Here is a 26,416-nt window from a genome sequence, read left to right as displayed (position 1 = left end):
TGGGCTTATAATGTGGCAGATAACATATATTAGAATAAAAATCTTCTATCAAAGTCTACATAGCTTTGGAGGCTTATTAAGGCTATGTGCCCACGATGCAGAAATGCTGCATATTTTTTCCGCTTCTCCCTGGCAGGAAAAACGCATGCGGATTTTACATGCGTTTTTCCCGCCAGGTAGAAGCGTTTGTCAAGCGTTTTTGCATGCGGGTTATCAAGCGCTTTTCCAAGCGATTATAGCATTACTTGGAAAAGTGCTTGACAACTTGTTCACGCTATATAAATCCATGCAACCGGCATGAATTTATAGTAGTGTGACCAAGTTAGTTTAAAAAAAAAAGAATAAGAATGGTGAAAAATAAAAAATAAAGCTTATACTTACCTTCTGATGTCCTCCCGGTGTTTTCTCCGCTGCGTCCGGTGTCTTGGGCGGCTCGCGGTGGTGTGAAGGACCTGCGGTGACGACACTGAGTATGTGTCAGGTCACATGACTCAATGACGTCATGGCAGGTCCTTCACAACACCTCGACCCATACAGCAGACCAGACGTAGCGGAGAAAACACCGGGAGGACATCGTAAGGTAAGTATAATCTTTATTTTTTATTTTAAATTCTTTTTTTTACAGTTTCTATGATACCCAGGTCTGGATGAGAGTCTCCTCTTCTCCAGACCTGGGTACCATCCGCACATTGAACCATGTGATATCCGCATGTGCAGATGCAGTGAAGCGGATGTCACGTGGTCCAATGCAAGTCAATGGCGGTGATTACGCTGCGTGTCCGCAAAATTAATGGACATGCTGCGGATTGTTCCGCTATGATAATCCGCAGCGGAAATTTCCGCAGCATGTGCACAGCACATTCAGATTATCATTGGGGACCACGGGGCACGTATTACCAAGCGTTTTCGCTGCGGAAATTCCGTGGCAAAGATGCTTGAAAAACGCATAGTGGGCACACAGCCTAACCGTTTTGTTCTAGTAGTTGTAATTTAGTATCTGTTTAAGTGGTTAGCACTATTGCTTTGAAGCACTGGGGTCCTGGGTTTAAATCCCACCAACGAAACATCTGCAAGGAGTTTTTATGTTCTCCCCGTGTTTGCATGGATTTCTTCCAGGTTCTCTGGTTTCCTCCCACACTCCAAAGACATAATGATAGGGAATTTAGATTTTGAGCCCCAATGGGAAGAGTAAAGCTAATGGCTGTAAAGCGCTGTGGAATTAATGATACTATAGAAGTGAGTAAAATAAAAATAAATAAATATTGACTTGTACGTTGAGAATTTTGTATTTCATGCATCCATTCATCTTATTCATTCATCTCATCCATCCATCCATCCATCTAAAAGTAAGGTACCAAAATAAAACTGATGTTTTTAATGTGTAAGTTTTAGATGATCTGTGAACTGAATTTGTCATCCTTACCAGAACAAGTGCAGTACCCAATTGTCCACCAGTAAGAGATACTGTACATTTTGCTTTCAGGTATGTTTGAAACAATTTCATTATTTGATCCTATAATATAACTCCTCATTGTGATGTGATATCAGTCTCTATTGTGATTCCAACAAAGGATAATTGATAAAAATACTATTTTGCTTATTTATATCTATATGCACAAAAGTTCATTTAGATACAGAACATGAAGACATTTAAGTCAGTTTAATATAAATGCCTTTTATTGTACAAATAATAAAATAGATTAAAATATAAAAACTTTGAACAATAGTTACAAAAATACAAACATCAAGAAGGAATAGGATACAATTACAAATAACAATATATTAACCTTTTAAACAGAATGTAGAATATACAGTGAGTATACAATTAGTTTAGCGTTTCATTCAGTGCAGTTTTATTTCACGTCAATTTTGGACACATTTTTTTTAGTTTAAAGCATCTTTTGACAATGGGAGATCACATTTGCCCAACACTAGCACCATCCTCAGCAACAGTTGTAATTAGTGGCTTTAACCCACAGCTAGGGAATAATGTTCCTAAAGTGCCATCATGGGGAAGACAAAGTATTACAGGGTTTCAATGATATTTAAGGTCCAGGCAATGAACTCTCATTATAGAAGCAATCCGCTCTGGCTAATAGATGGGGGTCTTGAATAAGAATTGTATTTCAATTACAATTAAACCAGCCACTCCCTGGGGGGAACATTTCCTATGGACACACCTTTAGCAAATTGGAACCGCTCGCAATAGGAAATTACATTATTTTTTTTAAAGAGCAACGGTGTTACTTAATTTCTTTGGCTCATTTGTATCTGACTGAGGTCATTCCGAAAAATGTTTGAAAAGTCATAGGTAATGTTTCATGCTCTAGGCACTAATGCCATGATGTACATGACTAAATAATAGCAAATGCAATCTGGTGAAATAAGATTCACCCTCATTCAAAGTGTAAACAAGGGCTGAGGTTTAGTAGTCTGTTATTTGGTTTCTACCTAAAAACTTCAATTACATCCTTCTTACTAGAGACTATGTAGTCTGACAAGGAAGTTTTGGAATGGTTGTCCACTGAATAGGCACCAAAGTGATTACCAACCTTAACCCAGTATTTTAGCCTTTTTACTGGTAAGTTTTTTTCTTTTATGATAAGTGCTTATGGTTTAAGTGCTTTAGATATGCTAAATGACATCAAATAATATATTTTGGCTGAGAACTTTTGCAATGAGTTATTAATACATGACTGAACTATATAATCCCTTCAATATCAAAGAAGCTCTCAATAGCAAAATCTAGCCTCGTGTAACAGTAACAAGACGGATCCCCTGGAAAACAGTTTTTTCTACAGAGCCGGAATGTTCTAAATACTAAGACATTCTGTCTTTTTTCATGTAAAATCTCTGCTGATCCTGAAATTATTGACCTGAGCAGCAGCTCCTTAAAGTATCCCCTAATGTGTTATTGTACATCATTAGGGGGGCCTCTTCTGAGATTTTTGGAGAGCGCTGGCAACAGCTAATGCACCACCTTGAACAAAGCGTACAAAATAATCACCAGCCAGGGGTCCCACCGCATATAGTCCCTTCTCCTGAATACATTCATATGTGAATAGGTCAATGTCAAGAGGATTCCTTTTAGAGTTGACTGGTTGCTCAATATCCAAAGCTAAATCTGTACCATTTTTGGGTAGAAAAGACAAGTTTGGATTAGAACCAATGAGAATCAGAACCATTGAAACATTAAATGACTTATGTTGACCATGCTTATCTCTGAAGGTACATTTCTTCTCATCATTGAAACACACAGCATGGTGCTCTGGAAGACTCATGTAGCCCTTGTAGGGTCCTCCTTGAAAGACTGATTGTTCTTTCATCATTTGGTATACCTTATGGTACTCTGGGTACATGACATGTGGTAACTGGTTGAAGATGAGAGCTGGATCATTAACTCGTCTTCTGAAAGCATGGATTACTGGGATGTTGTAATGATGTGCAAGCAAAATGGCATCTGCAGCCGTCAGTCCAGCACCTATGATAAGCACAGGGTCAGAACCCTGGTGGACTTTCTTTGATTTTACTGCCTCCTCAAGAGCAGATATCTCATGTGAGACAAATGGGAGGTCTTCTCCTTGGATACGCAGCCATGAGGGGCTGTCAAATGTGCCTGTTGCCAAAATGACATTCTCAGCGTATAAACAGAAGTTCTGCTTGGGACCAATGTCATTTTTGATAAATCCACTAACTTGAAATACACTCATTCCCTGGCTTGGCTCTTCGTCAAACTCTGCACTATTCCAAATGATTTCATTCCCAGAAGTGTTTTCCACGTCTTTGCTTATTTTTATGACAGAGGTGACAACTGCACCAGATAAAAAATTATTCTCCAGTCTTTTATTCTTTACGTAGTATTGGTAGTAATTCAAGATGTCCCCTGCCGTGGACCTATCATTCCTGAGGTTCCTAAAAATAAGAATAGTGAAACACATATTAATATTCCATTATATGGCCAACATTAACGTAACTGATATACATATCGAGTGATTTATATTGTTGGAGAGATTAAAATCCCACTAGAAGTCATTGCATATTACCATACAGACTTAGCATAATGTAGGCTACACAAGATCAATCTCTTTCTTTACAGAATATTTCTGTTACCAAAGTAACTGAAGATCAATGACATATTCAGGTCTTCCCACTGTAGTGAATAGGGAAATATCACCTTCATAAGGGAGATCATTCTAAGAAGTCTGCTTTCTTTCACCGATGCTACATTTTATATAAATGACAATGGATCCTGCAGACTGGGTTCCTTTATACAGGAATAGAGATGAGTGAACCTGAACTTAAAAGTTCAGGGTTCGTACCGGACCGTTAGCGTCCGGTGCTAAACGCCACACAGGGATTTCTTCCGTTAGTCGGTTGCGATGTTCGGAGTTCCGGAGGAAGTCCGTTGCAGAGAGAAGCGCCCAGTGGTCGGCACTCATAGTAAGTGAGCATTTCTCCTACACACAGGCGATCTGATGATCGCAGCTTCTAGTCATAGATTTCATATTATATTTTATTGTATGCATTTTGGATTGATCTTGTTTTGGGTTAATTGTGTATTTTTAAGTCTTTATTAAGTGCTATATAGATAATTATACCTGACAAAGGAGTCAGACCATTGTGCAATTAAATAAAACGCTCAGTTTTTTTTTTTTTTAATCTCTACAACACTATGTCAGCTTTTTTTTTTCTGGATGTACTATATATTGGATATGTACCAGTCCCAAAACTGGGACCCGTACCTATGTCAAGAACAACTACATGAGCTCTGGTAGTTTAGCTTTATTTAATACATTTATAGCCCATAGGAAAAGTGTTTTGTTTCTGGAAAAAAAACAGGCAAGGTAAAATTATTCTATGTATTGGCCAAAAACACCAGTAGATCCAGTTTGTTAAACCTGTAAACCTGTTTTGTAAGTTTTTTGTTAATTTTAAGCAGAAATGTGAAGAACGTGTTTTGGATGTCAAGAGGTTAATTGTGCCTGAACAAAACCCATTATTTTGAAATGTCCATTATAATTAATCACTACTCAGAACGAGGAGAGGGAAATGCGGAAGCATCAAGCGGCAAGCAATTTTTTGTGATTTGGAAAATCGTCGATTTACTACCATTAAAACTTTTCCTAATTATTTAGAGAGCAAAAATCATTAACGGCATAAAAAAAAAATTAAGGGAGCAGCGTACATAATATTTGGCACTATTACCACTGGTATGATTGTATAGTTGTCTGTGCATGACATTGTGCATTCACATGCGGGTTATGCGCGATCTGAATACCTGAGATAAATCGGGCCGATTACAATGTCTGCAGGCGGAGTGCTAATGTTACAGCAATTACCTGATTCAGATTGTATCTGCTGACTTGTAAAACAGAACGGTTTGTACATTACTTATGATCACCGCTCCGTGCCTGAAGTAACGTAATGTGTAGATCTGACTATGAGCGGATAGGTGATACAAGGTGTATCCTTCAGCTGGCCATACACATCAGAGTAGTGTCTGATTTCAGCAGGACAAGCCCATTTCATAATAGGAATGGAGGACACCATGTTCCCTGACAGTAGATGTTGCGAACCAGAAGGATGAAGCAGTTGTATTTCTACATGAAGCTACATGATGAAGCTTCTGAGATGCCTAACGATAGAGCCGCGTCCGTTCCTTATCACTGGCTTTCTCCTCTGGCTAAGAGAAGAGAACCCTGAGTCAGGAATCTTCATCTATGATGTCCATACGCCCTAACATGTGTTAACCCTGAGGATGAAACCGTTCCATTTCTGATTATTTACATATATTAAAGCGTGGGAAACTTTAGAAGAGATGAAAAGGTCATTTACATTCTCCCAGTTAGGCCTCATTCACACATCAGTATTTTTGATCAGTATTTCTATGCTAAAACAAAACAGTCTCCAAAACACAGAACAAGTGTCAATCTTTCAATTATAGTTCTTCTCTGTAAGTTCCAATCCAGGTTTTGGCATACAAACAGGGATGAAAAGTACTGACCCAAAAACTGACGTGTGAATAAGCCCTGAGGGGTTGTCAATGTAAGACCACCCCTTTAAGGTATAGGAACTCTATTCAGAGCTACCACTAAATGCTGATACCATTATCTAATGTCTGTGGTAGGCTTTCTTAACCCTTCAGCTTATGGGGCTGCTTCGCTTTGGACAATTATACTTTAAAAGATATATTTAAATGTTCTGTACGAGTTTATGAGACATCAAAAAAGGAAATAGCGCCAGTGATTATCATGGGGAGTGTGTAGTATTACAGCTTAGCCCCATTCAAGTAATTAGAAAAGTTCCTATACAAGCAAACCCCTTTTTTCTGAATTTAGACAGAGCATTTACTCCAGTAAATTACAAAGTCCCCCAGTTGCCTCTTCAATTAAAAGGAACCTGTCAACAAGTGTTTTCACCTAATCTTAGAGACGCCTGATGTAGGAGTAGAGACGCTGATTCCAATGATGTGTCACTTACTGGGCTGCTTGCCATAGTTTTGATGAAATCATAGTTTAAGAGATTATCACTAGAAGACTAGTAAATTTGCTGCCAGGTAGTCCTCCATATTCATGATCTTTGTATAACCCTGCATCCAACACTGATTGGCAGCTTTCAGCCTATGCACAGTGTACACAGAAAGCTGCCAATCAATGATGCATTCAGACAACTGCTAGATCTGCAGCAGATAAATCAGTGATTTTATCAAAACTGCAACAAGCAGCCCAGTAAGTGACACATAGCTGGAATCAGGGTCTCTGCCCCTACATCATGCTGCTTTCAGATGGGGAAGCAAAAAGCTCGTGACAGATTCCCTATTTGTTAGGCAATCACTGCATGTGTCGCAGCTGTTTAACAGCCGCGACACATGCAGCCGCGGGGGATCAAACCTAGATGGTGAGCATGCCGCAAATACTTGGCGAGCACCCGAGCGTGCTCATTTAAAGGGTTAAACGAGCACTCTCACTCATCACTACTCTGGAGTGCTCACTGCTTTTGGCTATTTCCAGCAGTCCCTTTGACATTGAGTGGAGGAGTGATGAAAATGCGAGTCCATTGCTCCATTAATTGCAGAGTCTGTAGGGGTGCTGGTCCCAGTGGGAGACAAGTTATCACTGGTGAATCACCCACTTTAAAAAAAAAAAAATAATAACTTTAAAAAATAACGAAATAGTGAAAATAATCATAATTCGACCAAAGAGCACACATCAAAGATTCATATACTTACTGGTGAGTTTTATTTTAGTGCACCTCATGCTTATACTATTATTAGAAGTTTTTTTGTATATTTAACAACCAAATATTTGATATCTTACCTTTTTTTCATCCTCATCCAGTCTTTGAAAGATAAATCAGGCAGCCCCATCCAGTCTCCACGGCTAAGAGTTATCATTGATCCCTCAATGGCCTGAAACAGTAAATGTAATGTTAGTTAAATCTCTATCTGAAATACATTGCTCCAAATGTGGTCACAGTGGGCGGCCTAGTGACCATGTTGTGTAAAACAATGCTATTATTCAATGCATGTAAGATTAATTCTGATAACAAAGTCCAGATTGGTCTCTAATTCTAGCCGTTGTTGGTTTCCACCAGGAATACCTACATTCCATGCTCCTCCGGGTGGGCCTCGCCCAAGCACCAGGTGAGGAATCGCACTTTCAGGTTCTAGAGTCCACTGCAACACAGAAGCCACATCTCCTAGAAAGTCAGTGTCTGGTCTGAGCAGAGTATCAAACAACACAGCGGCCGGACTGTTGGAGCGACCTTCCAAGCCCTCAGACAAATACTCCAGATCCTGAAAAGGTAAAAAAAGAATTAGTTCATAAAGGTCCACAGAACACAAGATGTACAAAGTATTATCATAATATAGTTTCGCCTTTTTAAAGCAAATATTGACCAGTGGGGAGATCTCTGTTGATCAGAAGAACCAGAGATTGTGAACACAGAGATGTGGAAATCATCGACACAACTGCCACATTGGCTACACTATTAGCTCACTAAGCGTATGCGCACAAGATGTGTTTTACAGGCTGTAAATGCTCTGAAACGTAAAAAGAATGAACATATGCATTTCCATGCAAATATGACTTGCTTCAGTTTTTTGATCATCTTTTAACTGCTTCAAGATTCCAAGCGGTTATAAGAAATGATAGGACCATTCTCCAGGTGTTTTCCACTCTGCCGACGCTCTATACTTTACAATACAAGTCAACGGGAAGGCTGAAAATACAACCGGAAAAAGTCCACGCATCGTTTTGAGCTGTTTGCCGGCATTTTTGGTTTTTAAAAAAAAAATAACTATTGGTTGATTCCTTGTTAAAAGCAGTTGAAAAAAAGTCTGGAAAATGTCAGCAAACAATACAACCCAAAAAAACAGGGAGAAAACCCACTGGATGCCCATAACGTTGACAGGGCTCAGAAAACGACTAAAAAGAACAATAAAAAAGACTGTTAATTAAATAATACAACGAAGCATCTTCCTCTATAAAAGACGTCATGTGCACATACTCTAGTGCTGTCTATGTATGTAAAACACTACATTAATGAGCCTGAGCTATGCCAATAACAGTACCACGGAGCTCGCTGTGTTAATAGTATAGTGCACAGGTGGCTGCTTTGGGTATTGTATCATCTATAACAATGCAATTTCCATTTGGTTGTGTCTAGTGTTTCAGCTCAGCATTATTATTATTATTATTATTAAATATACTTCCTTCAGGTCATTTTCACTGTCATTTTGGACGGTAGATGCAGCAGTATCTGTAACCCACAGAAGTTTATTTTCCATTTCTGGTTTTGACTTGCAAATACTGATGCAAAATACAGACCTAAATACTGCCTTGTAAAAATGGCCTTAGGGGAGAAGATGTGTTAATAGCTGCCTGCATGGAATTTCAGATTGCAAATGCCCCTGCACCTGGAACCAAGGATGTGTCAGGTTTTACAGATTTCAGCTCTAAAGCAATCAGAATTGTAAATGCAGCTCTGGAGTGTAGTACCTTTTGTTCAGTACCAATAAGATAGGTAAAGAAGTGTTTATGAAGTTACTCAAAGGGAAACTGTCACCAGGTTTTTGTTGCCTAATCTTTGAGCAGCATAACGTAGAGACAGAGAATCTGATTCCAGGGATGTGTCATTTATTGGGCTGCTTGTTGTACATTGTGTAAAATAATTCTTTTATCTGTATCGGGGTGGAGGTGTTGCCCACGTTCATGAAGACACGTGTATTGTTATAACGTATTTTTGATGTGCAACGTGGTTAGTAATGTGTGTTATTAGTGATAGGTTGTGTTCTGCCAGCACTAGGTGGTAGCTTACAGCTTAACAGCTGGGACTAGCCCAGGGAGAGGAGCTTAGTGTGGGCACAATGGGGAGTTTCCCATCAGGAAAAGAGATAGGGCCTAGCTTTCAGCTAGAGCAGACCTTAAGTTTGATTGCTCAGAGCCACATGGATTGGGTGTCACAAAACTGAGCGGAGACCGAGATAACAGATAGCATGATCCTGAGAGAGAAGCATGAATACCTCGCCCATGGCTATTGCCCCGCACTATGCTACATATCAGCAGGAGATTATCACTATCACTAGAGGACTAAAAAACCTGCTGCCAGATAGTCTTCCATATTCATGAGCTGTATATAACCCCGCCCCCACCACTGATTGGCAGCTTTCTTCCTACGTACAGTGTACACAGAAAGTTGTCAATCAGTGGTGTGAGTGGGTTTATACAGAGCTCAGCATTCAGATTCCTGCTAGATCTGCAGCAGATAAATTAGTGATTTTATCAAAACTATAGCAAGCAGCAAAGTAAGTGACACATAGCTGGAATCAGGGTCTCTGACCCTACATCATGCTGCTCTCATTTAGGATTGGAAAAACCTGGTGACGGATTCACTTAAACATTTTATGTAGAGCATTCGTGTTAACTAAGAATGTGAGAGAATAATAAATATTCACATTCTAAGGCCACGTTCACACGTTGAGTATTTGGTGCATTTTTTACCTCAATATTTGTAAGCCAAAACCAGGAGTGGGTGATAAATGCAGAAGTGGTGACGTGTTTCTTTTATACTTTTCCTCTGATTGTTCCACTCCTGGTTTTGGCTTACAAATACTGAGGCAAAAACTCAGCAAATACTCAACGTGTGCACAGGGCCTCACAGTTACAACTGAGGATTTTTTAGTCTATACTGACCTGTTGAGTGATAGGAACATTCGGAAGTTCTTCCAGCTTCCTTTGCAATAAGGGGTTTGGATGGATAGCATCTTCTTTCATATAAGGGGTATATCCAGACAACAGGTAGGAGAGGCAGATGCCTGATGGGCCGTTACCTGGAATAAGAGATACAGAATTGTATGTAAAATGTAATGTTATAAAGCATCACACATTGCATGCAGCCCTTGATCACAGGAGCGGACATGCTTTTACAGAATGTGACCTAATAGGTAACCAGTAGATTGTAACCCTTCGCGGGCAGGGTCCTCTCTGCCATCGCACCTGTCTGTTACTTATGTTTAGTTGAACTTTTTTTTAAACTTATGTATTTTTCTCAGTTTATTGTAAGCTTATTTTTGCAAGTACAGTACATTGGAATTAAAATGAATAAGTAAATAATAATAAATAATTATCTAAATTTGTCAGATAAAGCTCTGAATGTGTTATTACAGTATTTGAAGTAACATTAGTAGTCAGGCCCCTTTCAATGAGGCATCACTAAAGAATATATATGACCATGTAATGTGTATGAGGGGTTTCCGGAGTCTCCCCTGACATCATTTGAGAAGGATCAGTTACTTTAAATTTGTCACTCAATGATTTTTTTTTACTAGATGAACCACCGCCGGGTGCTGGAAGCAGCTCTTTCCAGGACCGTACATGGTATAGGATATCTCCCAGAGGAGGACGTTCCTCCTCCACATGTCCATAGGTTCCTGCGCTAATGACATTCCAGGACAAGCTTGTGTCAGTATAACAGCACAGTGACCACGTTAATTCTATAGTGATTACCCCCTAGACAAAATGATTGTGAGCTGCTAATTAAAAGTCTTTAGGAGTTTATTTATAATGGCATTTCCTTTATTCATTCTCTATTACCAGAGAACCCTTTTAAAAAGGTTGTCTGGAAATACAGAATTCAAGAACTATCTGCAGGACAGGTCATAAGTAGCAGATCGATGGGGGTCCGACACAAGACGCCTCCACCGATCAGCTGTTTTTTGCTCTGACTGCTGGATGTAAACACTGTGAATGGAGTTGAGGAGCGCAGCTCCGTTTAAAGTGTTTTCATACAGCTTTCGTAGCAAAAAACGTCTGATCCAGGTGTCAGATGCATTTAGCAAAGGGTTAGCTACAAATGTGATGCATGAAGCAAATGTAGATTGTTGAAGCAAACAATGGAGAAGACACGCACTGTTGTAGTAGCGATAGAGAGGCGCTTGCTATGCTTAAGGCCCCGTCACACATAGCGACGCTACAGCGATCCCGACAACGATACGACCTGTCAGGGATCGTTGCTGCGTCGCTATGTGATCGCTGGTGAGCTGTCAAACAGGCACGCTCACCAGCGATCAGGGGAGCAGCGACATCGTGGAAAGAATCTTTCCACGATGTCCTGCTCCTGGTTACCAGCCTGCTGAATCAGGAGCAGGCTGGTAACCATGATAAACAGCGCATTACTAGGGGCACCTGCGCACCTAGTAACCCGCTGTTTATCATGGTTACCACTCTGCTGCGGTGAGCTGGAGGTTACTGCTCAACGTAGCAGAGTGGTAACCATGATAAACAGCGGGTTACTAGGTGCGCGCGTGCCCCTAGTAACGCTCTGTTTATCATGGTTACCAGCCTGATCGCTGGTCCAGCTGGTCACACACAGCGATGTGTGCTGACCAGCGGGAAGGCAAAGACCAAAAAATGGTCCAGGACATTTTGCAGCAATCAGCGACCTCACAGCAGGGGCCTGATCGCTGCAAAGTGTCACACATAGCGACATCGCTGGTGAGGTCGCTGTTTCGTCACCAAAACTGTGACTCAGCAGCGATCTCGCTAGTGATCTCACTATGTGAGACGGGGGCTTTAGATTTGAGCCAGGGAGCAAATGTAGATTCTAGCAATGAGATGAGATGATGAGATGATACCAGCTGAGTAAACTAGTGGGACAAAAACCAATGCAGAAAGTAACCACAAGGCCTACTTAAAGAGGTTGTTCAGTACTTTATATTGATAGCCTATCCTTAGGATGGATCATCAGTATCAGATTGGTAGGGGTGCAACAGCCATCACCCCTGCTGATCAGCTGTTCTCTGTGCCAGTGGCGGCCAGATGTGGTTTGTCGCTGAGCATTTGAATAGGAGCAGATGTGCAGAACCCAGCCACTGTCAGTATTCACTTGACAGAGCTGTGCTGTGTGCTGTAAAGCTCTGCAACTGATCACAGTTAGCCACCGCGGGTAGCCCAAACAGCTAATCAACAGCGGTGCCGGGTGTCGCACTCCCAGGGATATCTCAGGGATAGCTCATCAATATAAAAAAAACTGGGCAACCCCTTTAATACTCAGACACAAGTGTGTCCACATTGGCTTTAAAAGGTCTTGGGTGGTAATGTCATTGAAGTTTGTTGGGTACCTTGTGAAACCCGACAAAGAGCACAGCAAAGGGCGACAGGCAGAGGTGAAGAGAGCAGAGCCCGGCTCAGGAGCCAAGATAGGTGCGTAACAATTTTTTGGTTAAAATGTTTGGTGTTCCGGGGAACCATAATATCGGAAGTAGATGACAAAGATACGTTGCATTTCTGCACTGGGAAGCCAGAGTCTGAGAAGGTGTTCAACAGAGATTGTTCCTAATATCATTTAAAGATAATTCTTTAGGAATCCTATGTTTTATTGATTTTTTATTTTGATGCTTGACAGTTGGGGGGCTGAATGAGACATCAATGGTGTGATGGTCTGACTACATAACAGGCCTTACAATTACATTTGATATTTCCAGCCCTCTGTAGAATAAAAAGACCCTCCCTGTCAGTGGCTGAATGGACTGCTTGAAAGAAACCGAGTTCATCCTGGTACTAACTAGCTGTTTAAACTGTGAGAGAGTCATTCATCCAAGCATTGAAACCTCCAAGAATGATCCACCCTTGGTGTTATAGGGACAAGACTGACAAAGTTCTCCAAATTAATTGAGAACTGCCGATCCAACACCTTTCGATATTTTGATGACCAGTTTTGATGTTTTTCTCTGCTGAAATGTGACCACCAATACACTCAAGGGCTCAATGAGCCCTGAAGATGGGACTGTAAGTAGGAACAAATCTATTTAGCTAAAAGAAATTAATTACATTGTTTCATTTCTGATCTGTTTTATTCTCCCCAGACTATTAGAATTCAAGGGCATTTATCTCGCTCAGCAGAATATTTAGCAGAATGATAAGTCTCCGCGGTGCGTTATTTTCTTCAGTAATGAAAACATTTTCCTTCTCTGTGGGAATATGTCACACATTTGTTGAATGATTTTCCTACTTTGATGGTCAAGGAGATACGTTTAGACCCATAACAATAGAGTTTTGCTCTCCCGTGGAGAACCTGCTGGGCGGCTTTCTCAGCTGGTTTATAGTGACATCAGCTGGCATGGGCACAGCCTGGTTATGTAATGAAATACAAGCTGTAACTTGTCCTCGGTACCTATGAACCAATGATTATATTAACAAAGATAAAATGGAGGTCACTGGTGTATTGGATCAGTCAGTGGCACGCACATGGCCACATAGCCAATGACATTATGGCGGTTGGCGAGATGTGAGTTGCCCGGTTGTATGATGATTCAGAAACGTACCTATTACAAGCACTGGCAGAGGAGATACCATACTGGTGTGGAGCTCTGCTAATTTTGCAGACATATTGGTCACTTGTGGGAATCCAATCAAAGGTTCTGTAATAAGAGGAAATTGCTGTTACTCACATAGAAGTTTATTTTGTACCATTTTATAACATATACAATAAAAGGAGACCTATAATACTATTACAATCATATATATTTTTAGGTATGCTGGATAAAAAAAATGTGCATAAAACCAGCCACAAACCATCTCCTAGTGTTTTTAATTGGAGATCTACATTGTCGGTCTTATCGGCGCAGATTTTTCTGATGCAAATTTGAGAACAGTAGTGGAAAAATAAGCTGACAAATGGCATGGCAGATACTAGTAAGATTTTGTCATACCCTTAGCAGCACCATTGTGTTTTTTATTTCATTACCTCAAATGTACATTTCCATAGATTGGCTGAAATATTCCAATTTGGGACAAAAAAAAGCCTCCGGGGATCGAGCGGCGCTGGGGACTAGCTGAACAGGCGGGTCCCCAGCGGCTTCTCCCCGGCCGTCGCCATGAATTGACAGGTTTCTGCCTATATGCGCACCTAGGCAGAGACCTGTCAATCCAAGGAAGCGGGTGGGGAGAAGCCGCCGGGGACCCTCCTAAGATAATACAGCCAGTCCCTGATACCTGCTATCCATGGATAGGGCAGCATGTACCAGCTGTCAGTTCTCTATAAGAATAGACAAAGCAGCACTGCCAACGCCTACAGATATTTCTTGAGTGCTGTAACATATAATGATCTGAGGAAGCTGCCAGCTTCTGAGTGTAGGATTGGCAAAGTGAAGAGATTTCATACCAGCAGCAAAGAAAGGAGATTTCATCTGTCAATGCCGCTCAAACAGCCCTGCCCATTACTATACCCACTCATAATGCCACTCCTCCACACCACAGATTAGTTATGATTACATTACCATAGATAAGCTTATGTTTATGCCAACAAACCATAATGGCTTTATATAGGCTAATAAATGCCAGTGATCTGCGCCTGTAGAGGATAATATGGATTTTAAAGCCCCAGTGCATTTGTGAATGTGACATATACACTGGTTTAGAACATTATCACCCACAACGCTGGAAAAGTTACCCCTGATTCTTAGGATACATTCACACATGCGAGTGAGTGTTACCATGATAAACAGACCAATATTTTTCTCAGGCGTTATCCCAGTTGCTTCCATTTATCTCACCCATTTCTTTCACTGAAGCAGGTGGGCTGTCAAAACTTTTTTGGTGTTTGATGCATCATCAGTTTTACATAGATCCCAATAGACTTTAATGGGTGAAAATGGAAGAGAATAGGACCTGCTGTGAGTCTCACGGACTGATCAGTTTTTAAAACAGATGTGTGAACGGATTAATAAAACTCTTAGGGTCAGTGTACTGTCCGAGAGACAAAGTGGACAGAACTAGGACATGTCATACAGATGTGTGAATGCCGCCTTAAAGAGCCTGAGCTTTATTTATGGCTTATGATATGGCCTCAGCATCATACAGGGACAGACTTAGCATCAGTAAGTTTCTGCCAGGGTACACTTTTTCTTGCTACCTGGGTAAATATGATCTTCAATTGTGACGTTGAATGTGGGGTACACAAGAGGCTTTTCTGCAGATTGGCCAACAGATTTGCCCCTTATATTAGTATATGCATCATCTAACTACTGAGACAAGTGGTTGGCTGCAACAGTCACGGGGTGTCATCACTTACATTATCGGTGGGGACCCCAGGAGTGGCATCACTAAAGCAGTAGGAGACTCAAGGGGTGATCACTTCTTACTCCTGGGAAAATTTAAAAAATCTCAGAATACTCCTATGTGTAGCCTGAAGGGCCGTAACCCCTGGTGTAAAGTGACAGCTGGACATGATGGATGGACATTATGTTATCTGCTCTGAAAATGTGACATGTGCAACATCTCAAGGTTATCCTTGCAAAATGTTGAAAAACTAGTTCTAAGAAGGTAATAAGTCCGCCACGTTCTAATCAGCTTTAGCACCATATACGGCCTATTTTCCTTTTTGGAATTTTTAAAATGTAAGAGATGAAAAAATACATATTTTTTTGCCTAACATAGGAAATGTGTTAACTTTAACTTTAGGCCTTTTAGAGATAATTTCATCTTCAACTTACTTAACTGTTCACAATACCAGTAATTTTGACCAGGGGTGCCCAAACTTTTACATGCCCCTGTAAAATATAACTGTGAACATGAGACTATGACATGGCAGCTTTCCTACAGTCAGCCGTGCTATAACAGCAGCCAAATTTCTCTAGTCAAATATACTGTATTACATCGCTGTCATTTGAGAAGCTCTTACTGTATGGCATAATTCCCAGACTCCTTGAGAAAGCCAAGAGCGAAACGTGTGTTGGAATCTTGGGGTCCTAATGTCTGTGTTGTTCTCTTTTCTAATACTTATGCTGTGAACTTTCTTTTATGCATTGCCCCCATGACTTTAATGTATATATGTTTAATCTTTAAGTATTAATAAAATTACATATTTTCTGACATTTTTTTGTGGTCATTTGCCTCCCCTTCTTATGCGTAGATTATCATAATTCCCAGAATACAATTTCAGTAATGTAAAGTAGATAACGAGAGGCGAAGTTTAACAACGTGAGTGTTTAAAGAGCTCTTAGAGTGACTGGTCTGAGAACAGTTTTTCAATGTATTAGCAGCATTTCTGTCGTCTGTGTCTTGGGTGATAAGGGGCCAGTCTTCACCTATGGGTGAAACTCTGGCAAATTCTAAGAATTAGCTTTCTGGGCAGAAAACTTCCCGCAGTTTTACATACACTATATATAATATACTTGAGTTTTACATAATGTTTTGCATCTATTGTATGATGTATTATAAAGAACGTTCAGGTAGACATTTACTCTGCAGTTATAGTATTTATGGCATTACGCAAGATAGATAAAATTATCTTTATGTCATTAACACATCTCCTCTTCTGTAACTTGCTATATATTAATGTTTAACCAAAAAAGTTGATGTATACTGTAATGTTCAATATATGGAGCGAGCTTTGCCTGTCTTACCGAATGCTTACACAATTCTATATTAAATGCGGTCAATTACTACCAGAATATTCCAGACTGATCTGCTCAGTGGATATCTCCATATCAGCATTCTTTTTACTGTGCAATGGCCTTGAGTAGCATGCCATTATCATGTCTACGAGGAGCACATATCATGCATATTAAGGGCTCATTCAGACGTCCGTATTATTCACGTACAAGAAGATCATATTGATTCTTATCAGAGTCTGATCAGAGATTGATCAGATTGTGGAACGAGTGTCTTGTTTATTTTTGAAAAAATTTTAAAAAAAAATAAAAAAATTTCCACTGTCTTCATTCTGACAGTCTTTGAAATCGGAACGCACTCGGATGGTCTGATTTTTTCACGGACCCATTGACTTGCATTGCAAATTTTGATCCTACCTTCAGATAATTTTCAGCACCAAATGCATTTAACGAAGAAAAAATATATAATCTTCAAAGGAGAGCAGCCCCTTTAAGTTGTGTTTGCTGAACATGTAGATTTGCAGTAATAGCAATCCCTTAAAGGGGTATTCCCATCTCCAAGATCCTATCCCAATATGTAGTAGGTATAATAATAATATTAACAAATACCTCCAATTAGAAATGTAGTATAGTTTTTCTTATTCGCTATGTCTGTTTCCTCATGTGCAGGCATTGCAGGATCTTAGGTATCCATGGTTACGACCTCTGATATAGTGACCGTGAGTAAGCTAGTTGCTAGTGGTCATAACCATGGATACCTAAGGTCCTGCAATGCCTGCACAAGAGGAAAGAGACATAGCGAATCAGAAAAACTATACTACATTTCTAATTGGAGATATTTGCTAATATTATTATTATTACACCTACTACGTATTGGGATAGGATCTTGGAGATGGGAATACACCTTTAACTTCAATACTGCAGCCTTTACAAGTGAGTATAAAAAGCACAAGTATAAGAAACACAAGGAGCAGATTCTCAGTCACATGTTCGTCAGCTTTAAAGAAAGCAGAATTCAGCGATTTGACAGCTGATCCTCAGACATGTTGTGTGACAGCAGGTCTGCATTTCCTGTACATGTCCGCTAATCACCGAAGGGTGGTCTATGATTAGCATTGCCTTCCTTCCAGGTTGGCATAGTACCGCTATCACAATTACCCATACAGCACAAATGTAAATTCTTAGACAAACAATATTACACCTGGATACTATTATACCAAATATATCTGTATTGTTCTGTATGAAATGTATCTACATGAACTGGGATTACACAAGAAAATGATTCGAAGTTGCAACCTTTCGGGATGGATTTGTCGATTATGGTGCTGAGGGCAGATTCACGACAGGGTTCAAAAATGCACTTAGGGCAGTTGGCGCACTGCTTGATCTAGGAATCACACAGTGATTTTACAATCCCTGACAATCCTTTAAAGGGGTTGTCCTGTTTTTGCCTACAAATCTGCAGTCATTCTATGTGACTGCAGACTTGTGAATCCTCACATTGTGCACACTGCACGCTGTGAGGATTCTACACTGCTGGTGCCGGGAGCGGGCAGTCATGTGACCACAAGTATGCGATAAGCATACTGCTGCCACACTCCGACTAGACTGTTTCCAGCCTTGCTCAATGCACTTACATTGAGCTAGGCAGCGTCTATCTAGTCGGAATGTGGCTAGAAGTATGCACTGCGGAATCCTTACAGCGCATTGTGTGCACAATGTGAAGATTCACAAGTCTGCAGTCACACTAAGTGACTGCAGACTTGTAGCTCTAGACCGGACAACCCCTTTAAGGCCAATCATATTTTTCTTCTGTGTGAGGTGCAGATCTTTTGGACAATGCGGGTGTTTACTTTATTTTGCTATAAAAATAGCTCTTTAAATGTCATATGACAAGGACTTTGTATGTGACAAATAGACTTGAGATTCAACGGCTTCTGGGACTGCAGCTTTTTCTTCTGCTCTGGCAGCAGAGGCAACTTTGGATGTTACTTAGTACATGAAAGAATATTTCTAAGATGATCTCAGACATTTGAAATATGTTGTTACTTGAGAATTGGGCTGGTTATACAATGAAGAACATTCCTCTGGTATCTGCCAAACGTGTACAAATTACCTTTCAATAAAGTCCCTGGAATGAATTGAGTCTGCAGTGTAGAACGCCAGAGGCGATTATTTAGTGTGATCTGACTCACACCCTCTACTATAGTGCTAAGCCTTTACCAAGGCATCCCGGAATGCTTCAATGAGCTGTTATAGTTTTCTGTAGATGAAACCTTACTACATGTTCCCAAAATCTGCAGTGGAAAAAAAATGTTTTGGATTTTTTAACTTAATGTTGCCGATTTTTTCCAGATTTCACCCTTCACATCATTGCAGTCTTCACCCTTGCAATGTATAGGGCTTAGTCTGTGGCAAATCTGCTCAGAAACCCACCTGAAAAAGCACTTGCTAAACGCTCAAAATAATGAACATATGCATTTCTGTGTAAAAATGACTTGCTGTTCATATGTTCAGGCTTTTTAGCGTCTTTTAACCTCACGTTTCCAAAGACTCCAAGCGGTTAAAAGAAGTGAGGATATCATTCTTCGGGCGTTTTTTTGCTCTGAAGTCACACTATACTTTAGAATATAAGGCAATGAGAAGGCTCAAAGGATGTGTTTTTGAGCATTTTTCCAGTGTTTTTGCTTCCATGGACTGAAACAAAAATTCTGGAAAACACTGGTAAAATAGCCGTCCAAAAAACACTGTAAAAATGCTCAAAAATACAACAGGAGGCCAAAAATGTTGAAAAAGTGCTCAGAAGACAACCAAACAAATGCTATAAAGATACTTCAGGGAAAAAATGGCAGTGTTTCCTGAAACATCTTCCCTTTGAAAGGCTTGCCAGATTCACCCACCTGGAAAAAATATCATGTGCGCCCACCCTAAGGGGTTATTAACTAGATAGTTTATTGGATATTGAGAGGAACCCTAATAATAAGTTTTATCAAGGAATGGATTTTATTCCATTATTTCTTAATTATATCTGTAAAACTTGGTGACCTTTATGGTTGCAAATACACCATTTAAGAGGGCTGTCCTTTTCCAAGAGGCCTAAATGGAAATCTGCCTGATTAGTCACCAGCATGGGATGCAATGTTGGCCATACATACTTGTTATCAAGCTTTCCTAGAGTTCTGAATGACAATATTTCAATGTCATGATGTGAAAAATCTCCCATCAGTACCTCAGACTAAGGCCATGTTCACACGTTCAGTATTTGGTCAGTATTTTACATCAGTATTTGTAAGCCAAAACCAACAATCAGCGGAAAAGTATAATAGAAACACGTCACCACTTCTGTATTTATCACCCACTCCTGGTTTTGGCTTACAAATACTGATGTAAAATACTGACCAAATACTGAATGTGTGAATGTGGCCTAAGGGTGCAGTCAGACTGCTGTATTACTCGCTCAAGGATCACATCGCAATCCTCGGACTGGCCGTCGGCAATCCTGACCTGAGAGTCACAACTGCATAGAAATAGACACTCAGGTCAGGAGAGCCGACGGCCAGTCCGAGGATTGCGATGTGATCCTTGAGCGAGTAATACGGCAGTCTAACTGCACCCGTACTAGGACTCTGACCGAAGAGTGATAAGGACTCTGACCGAAGGGTGAGCTCATCATTACATCAATATTATGAGACCGCTGGTGCACTTTTACTTGGTGGCTATAAAGTTCTAAACTCTACATGACTTTTGAGATAGTTATTATCAGCCCGGTATCACTTACTCTCTCCTCCTCCTGGATCCCTCCAGCTCAACTGTACTGCCCTCATTAATCATTGCTCGGCACACAGATATGTAGAGCCTCACCCAACCATGTGAACGTTCTGGCACGTGCTCCTTAGTACAACCGTGAGTTTGTAAATAAAGGCTAAGTGGAGAGAAGGAGCGCAGGCCCCCGCTCATGCACCGCCATACACGGAGGTCCTACGTGTGGCATGTGAGCTGCAAATATCCATACATGAGAGTGAGGATATGTCAGCAAACATTTAAGGAAATGAGAATTCATACTTCTGCATTCTTGGTTGGCCAAAGTGCAGGGACAGTGTATTAATACTGGTTCCACAGGCTACACCACCTCTGGGGCAGGGAGACATGTTGGAGTCACCCACCATTGGGAGCAATTGAAGCTTGAAGCGGCTCTTCAAGTCTATGTTTGACCCGTCTAGCAAGTATTGCACTTGGAAAGAATTTACAGTCTTATGCTTTCGACATGACATGTCTCAGATGCTAATATACCTTCACGTTTTATTGCAGCCCTTGCGATAAGTTTAATATGACAGTGTGACTCTTGGACCAGAAAAGGTGGCATAACCGTGGTATGAAACCAGAGAAATAATGTATATAATTCACTATAAAAATCTATATGCAAAACTGATATATTAATTTGTTTTATGGCTACCACTACAGCCATTGTCTGCACTTAATTCACTCATTAAGGTTGTAGAAAAGTACTTTCCCATAAAGATGGAAATATTTTTACAAGAAAGTCACAGGATCAGAGATATAGCACAGGATCAGAGATATAGCACTCACAACCTTAGTAACAGTGACTCTGCAGAATGTATATTGACTGTGATCTCTGCAGGTTTATACAATGCAGGTCACACCTACGAAGACTATTCAACAGCCGTTTCAGGTAAATAAATGCCTTTACTGATATTATGTATGAATATTACATTATATTATTCTCAGTTACAAAACAGCAGCAGATGATGCACAAAAAAATCGAATAATGAGTGAGAAGAACTTACAGCACGCACCAAGCTGCATACAAAGCTTCCTTTATTTCCAAAATAAGCGCAAATCACAGGAGAGTTACATGGTGTGGGACTGGGTAACAGCGTTTCGCATTCACTTGCGCTTCATCAGACACTCAGGGGTCAGACCTGTCATATGCACTTATTTTGGAAATAAAGGAAGTTGGATATAATCACATTCAATTAATATCATACAGTAGAACAATTGCATTAAAGGGGTTGTCCCCTTTCAGAAAGCTTTTTATAACATGCACATTTTATTGTCAAAATAATAAAATGTGCTTTATTCACCCTACCCAGGTCCAGCTCTAAGTCAGTGCCTCTACTCCATTCTCTGTGACTTGGCAGAAGTGGTGGTGTCATGTCAGCATTGCTGCAGCCAATCACTGAGTTCAGTGGCTCTGAGCGGCTCATGCCTATTAAACAGGCAGAGAGTACTGAGCTCACCGATTGGCTGCAGTGAAGTTCGTGTAACGACAGAGCTGCAGCCACGGAAAGGAGACCAGGGCAGTAGAAGAACCAAGTGATAGACCGGTGGAGGGTGAATACAGCACAGTTTTTTGGAAAGGCTTGTAAAATTGTGCCCTTTTCCTCTGTGGATAAAGAACACCGAAGGATGTACAACAATGTAGAAAAAAGTGCAGAATATGGGCGCTGCCAATAATGACCCTCCAAATAATAGAGCATGTAGTTATTCTTCAATTGTCAAAGACATCACGAAGAAGGATATCCTAACAGAACACTGTAATTTCCCTCCTAACAATAGAAATGTATTGGTTTTGTTGTGTTAAATTAAAGGGGTTCTCCATTGAAAATAAGCTATTACCTATCAGCAGGATAGACAATACCTTATTGATTGGTGGTGGTACCACTGCTGTGACCCGCACCGATTGGCAGCATGGGGAACTTTTCCCCCTATCAGATTGTAGCGGCAGTGTGGAAGCCCAACCTACGCTCAACTCATTCCCTAAGGGGCTGCGCTCAGCTTTTTCTTGAAGCCCACACAAAGAATGAATGCAGTGGATTACTGCCATGGGCAATGCCAGTCAGGTCTAACAAGGGCAAAAGTTCTCCATTCTGCCGACTGGTGCAGGTCCCAGCAGTCGGACTCCCACCGATCAATACGTTATCACCTCTCCACAGGACAGGATAGGTGGATAGGTGAAAACTTGTTTTCACCAGAAAACTCCTGTAACTTGCTGCATAGCGATCTCTTTCTTGTTCCTAGGTAAGAATGGTTACATCTATAATGAATATATCTTGCTACTTAAAGAGGACCTGTCACTATGTCATGTGGACAGTTTTTGGCCTTATTTTATTCTTGCTGCTCTCCTGAGTATTCTGGTGTGTGTTTTTTTTCATTTGCCATACGGATCCAGACATATGGGCCCTTTTATTCAGTGCTTATTTTATGGTCTTTACAAGGGGGCGGGGCTCACATGATCCTCAGGGGCGTGTCTTTAGGCTGCTCTGCATAATTACCCTGTGTGCAAATCCCAAAATACTAGAATAATCAGGAAGAATAAAATAAGAGCAAAAGCCGGGCACTTAGTACATGAGGGGTCGCCTGTAAGTAGCTAGGTATAATTACAGATCTAACCATTCTTCAACTAACACACAGGAAGGATAGTACTGGTAAAGGGGGTTTCTGGTGAAAACAACTTATCACCTATCCACCTGTCATATCCTGCAGAGAGGGGATATCTCATTGAATGGTGAGGGCCCGATAGTTGGAACCTGCATCAGGTGGCAGAATAGAGAACTTTTTATACACTTTTTTCTGTATGGTGACTGCTGCTCTTCAGAGTATTCTGTTGCTGTTTTTTTTTTTTTAAATCTGCCATTCGGTTCCATATTTTTATTTTTTACCATTTTTTTATGGCCTTTATCAACCTGAAAAAACGCCCCCAGAGACTCCTGTGAGCCGCGCCCCTTTGCTAACAACAATAAAAAGTAGGGCTACATAAAAAGCCCCCTATCTTTGTATCCACGTGGCAGATTTAAAAAAAAAACTAGTCATGGGAGCAGCACGAGTAAAACAAGAGCAAAAACTGGGCACTTCTGATAGATCCTAAAAATCATCTTTGCAATTATGTTGCAATAATTTTTTCTGCTATTTGCCTTTTATAGCCTCTGTGTAGCACGGTGGCTGCAGAGTGAGCTAACTGACAATCCATCAGCAAGCTCGTTCTGACGGTTTGTAACTTATCTGTCTTTTTCTGAGCTCTTCTCAGCTGATCTATGATCACAGACCACATCAACGTTAAATGTGCAGCAAAACAAAGATACCGTAAAAGCCAAACGGTGCAACATTTTTAATAGATACCAAATGCAAAAATAATTTATAGCCCAAAATACATGCATTTAGGTAAAATAAACATTATTCTAAAAAGCCGACACCCCCTTTAAGGAAGTTAATATATGAAGATATATATATATCTTTCTTATAACATTCTATTCAGTACACAACCTGTCTGAAATCTTGGTGATATATTAACTGTGTGATATGTCACCAGAGGACTGTGCTTCTGTTCGGCCTGATTGTGTTATCACGTCTACTTGGTACGATGGTGTTTTTACTCAGTGACTATAGATATGATGTGCAGCTTTACAGCGCGGTCTATGGTCTTCTTATATTATCACTGTAATGTGCTCTCACCAGAGCATCCAAGGCGCTGAGACAGAATGTGAACATTCCAGACTAGTGAGGTGATATTATACACACATTCCTAATCCTGCATTGTAACGCAGCTAGTCTTGCGAAAAAGCTTTACTTTACAATTGCTTTGGAGAACGTAAGATAAATGCATAAATAACAATTCCCAACAGTTCCCTTTTTGACTGCCGGCGAGCTGAATTTTTCTTTTTTTTTTAACCAGTTAAAGACAGTCAGGTTGCTTTGTGTACACTGCCTCATTGCACCAGCTTTTATAGTGGCTGTCAGGCCATAGCAACCTGTCTGACTCACGTAGGATTTCAGAATTGGTTTAAATCTAAGAGCAAAAATTGCAACCACCATTATATCATTCAAAAGGTCACTGTCATTTCAATAAACATCCACTCAGTTGATGTCCATTGCAATGACAAATACAAAGTACTTCACTTATCCAACACAGGGATGGACATACCATTGGTGCAACCTGTGTGGCCGCACAGGGCCAAAGAGGTCAGGGGACCCTTTTCCACCTCCAAAGCAGGTGGAATTGTACATTATGCTGAGGTATTGGACTGAAAAGTGCCCATATATTGCTCTTGCACAGGGGCCCTCTACTGTCCGAGTCTACAAGTAATCCAACATTACGTTTTCACCCAAAAAAATTGCTCCAAAGTGGCAATCACAAGATGTCTCTCTTATGTCTAACCTGCCATCCTCCACCTGTTGTCCAGTATAATCCATCTCTAGCAGCAGAGAAGCAGAGTCTGATTATGAACAGTGTCTTGATTTTCTCTAATCCTGCTTTCTTGTCTGTCAAACTGTAAAATGATATAGCAGAGAGGCAGACTTGTTCAGGATAAGGGCAGACATAAAATATGCTGTCAAGTAGGAGAAAGGAAATTTCTGCACCTATAGTGCTGGCAGAATGTTGATAAAGAGAGTGGATGTCAGGAGAATCTGGACAGTTTCCTGACACACTATACTTAGTGTGTGCTGCAAAAGTACCTTTAAATTGTTGTAAAGGCCAATTTTATAAGTACAATGATCAGTTTTTCATAACCGCATGTACTCTATGATGCGGTCTAACGCTGCATTCGCAGGTGTGACATTGCGTTTTGCAATTTCACGACTGCAGACATCCAGCAAAGTTGAATTTTTTACAATTATTGCATAAAATTAATTGAATAGCTAGTCCGTATCACTTATTCAATGGAATATTGCTGAAATTAAATCGCCTGTGTGATTTGTATATATGTCATTACCCTATAGCAGTCTTATCAGTGGTCCCCAAACTGTGCTTTTTCATATTTTGGAAAGCTATAACTCTCAGCATGCATTGGCGGTCGACGCTTCCAGAGCATGCTGGGAATAGTAGTCTTACAACAGCTTACTGGTCTATATGGACATTAATGCAGCAGCAGAGACAACTTCAGCACCTGAGGACCAAACTTTACCATAGAACTTCATTGATTTCAGCAATATTTACATGAAGTGACACTGAAGAAGCCTGTAATAACCCCATAGATGAAGAACAGTATTCTGCTTTGTTCCATCAATGTCTTACCAGTTGCAGAGCAGCAGTGAGGTGGTCAGTCCTATGGCAGAGCTCAGGTCTATGGCAGAGCTCAGGTCTATGGCAGTGCTCAGATCTATCCATGTGCAGCAGAACCTGCTCTATATAGCTGGGAGCAGGTAGATGTTGTAGGAGGTGGAGCAGGACTTAGAGGAGGTCTTCCACATTTCATGGGATAAGCATGAGTCAGCATGGCTCGTGTTACTCAGCTTATGAATGGGCTCAGCCTCAGTGACATAACTAGCATGACAGCGATGAGGCTGGCAGATAAAGCGGGCTTGTGGGCTGACAAGCCCAACCCAATGAGGAAAGAACAATCTGGAAAAGAACAGGGCTGCGATGGGAAGTCAGGACCATGAAGGCTTCTAGTATTTTTCCTTTTCGCATGTCGTGCAAACCTCTTCTGAATGAGGAAGTTCTGCACTAAACTTACGGAACTGGCAGAGCTGACTTGGCCATTTGACACCGTTGTTAAGTAATCACAC

General features: G+C 40.7%; 1 protein-coding gene across 1 annotated transcript; it reads right to left on the bottom strand.

Moving 5' to 3' along the window:
* Positions 1–1,659: 1,659 nt before the first annotated feature.
* Positions 1,660–26,158, bottom strand: OSGIN1 (oxidative stress induced growth inhibitor 1). Its single transcript, XM_073659317.1, has 6 exons — positions 25,923–26,158; positions 13,823–13,918; positions 10,194–10,330; positions 7,604–7,795; positions 7,317–7,408; positions 1,660–3,912 (listed from the first exon to the last, which is right to left on the bottom strand). The coding sequence occupies exons 2-6, from the start codon at positions 13,884–13,886 to the stop codon at positions 2,925–2,927; spliced, it is 1,473 nt and encodes a 490-aa protein (XP_073515418.1). The 5' UTR covers positions 13,887–13,918; positions 25,923–26,158; the 3' UTR covers positions 1,660–2,924.
* Between the last annotated feature and the right edge of the window lie 258 nt (positions 26,159–26,416).

The sequence above is a fragment of the Phyllobates terribilis genome, unplaced genomic scaffold (assembly GCF_046119375.1).
Source record: "Phyllobates terribilis strain yellow unplaced genomic scaffold, ASM4611937v1 Scaffold_13__5_contigs__length_258822181, whole genome shotgun sequence".
In the NCBI taxonomy this organism is placed as follows: domain Eukaryota; kingdom Metazoa; phylum Chordata; class Amphibia; order Anura; family Dendrobatidae; genus Phyllobates; species Phyllobates terribilis.
The sequence above is the reverse complement of the archived record's forward strand: the minus strand, read 5'-3'. Positions and strand labels throughout refer to the sequence as shown.

Coding starts and splice junctions, on each gene's coding strand:
- OSGIN1 (XM_073659317.1), bottom strand. CDS start 13,886: ATGTCTGCAAAATTAGCAGAGCTCCACACCAGTATGGTATCTCCTCTG. Junction 10,331..13,822: donor TCTGCCAGTGCTTGTAATAG/GTACGTTTCTGA, acceptor CTCTTATTCCAG/GTAACGGCCCATCAGGCATC. Junction 7,796..10,193: donor ATGTTCCTATCACTCAACAG/GTCAGTATAGAC, acceptor TTACCTTTTCAG/GATCTGGAGTATTTGTCTGA.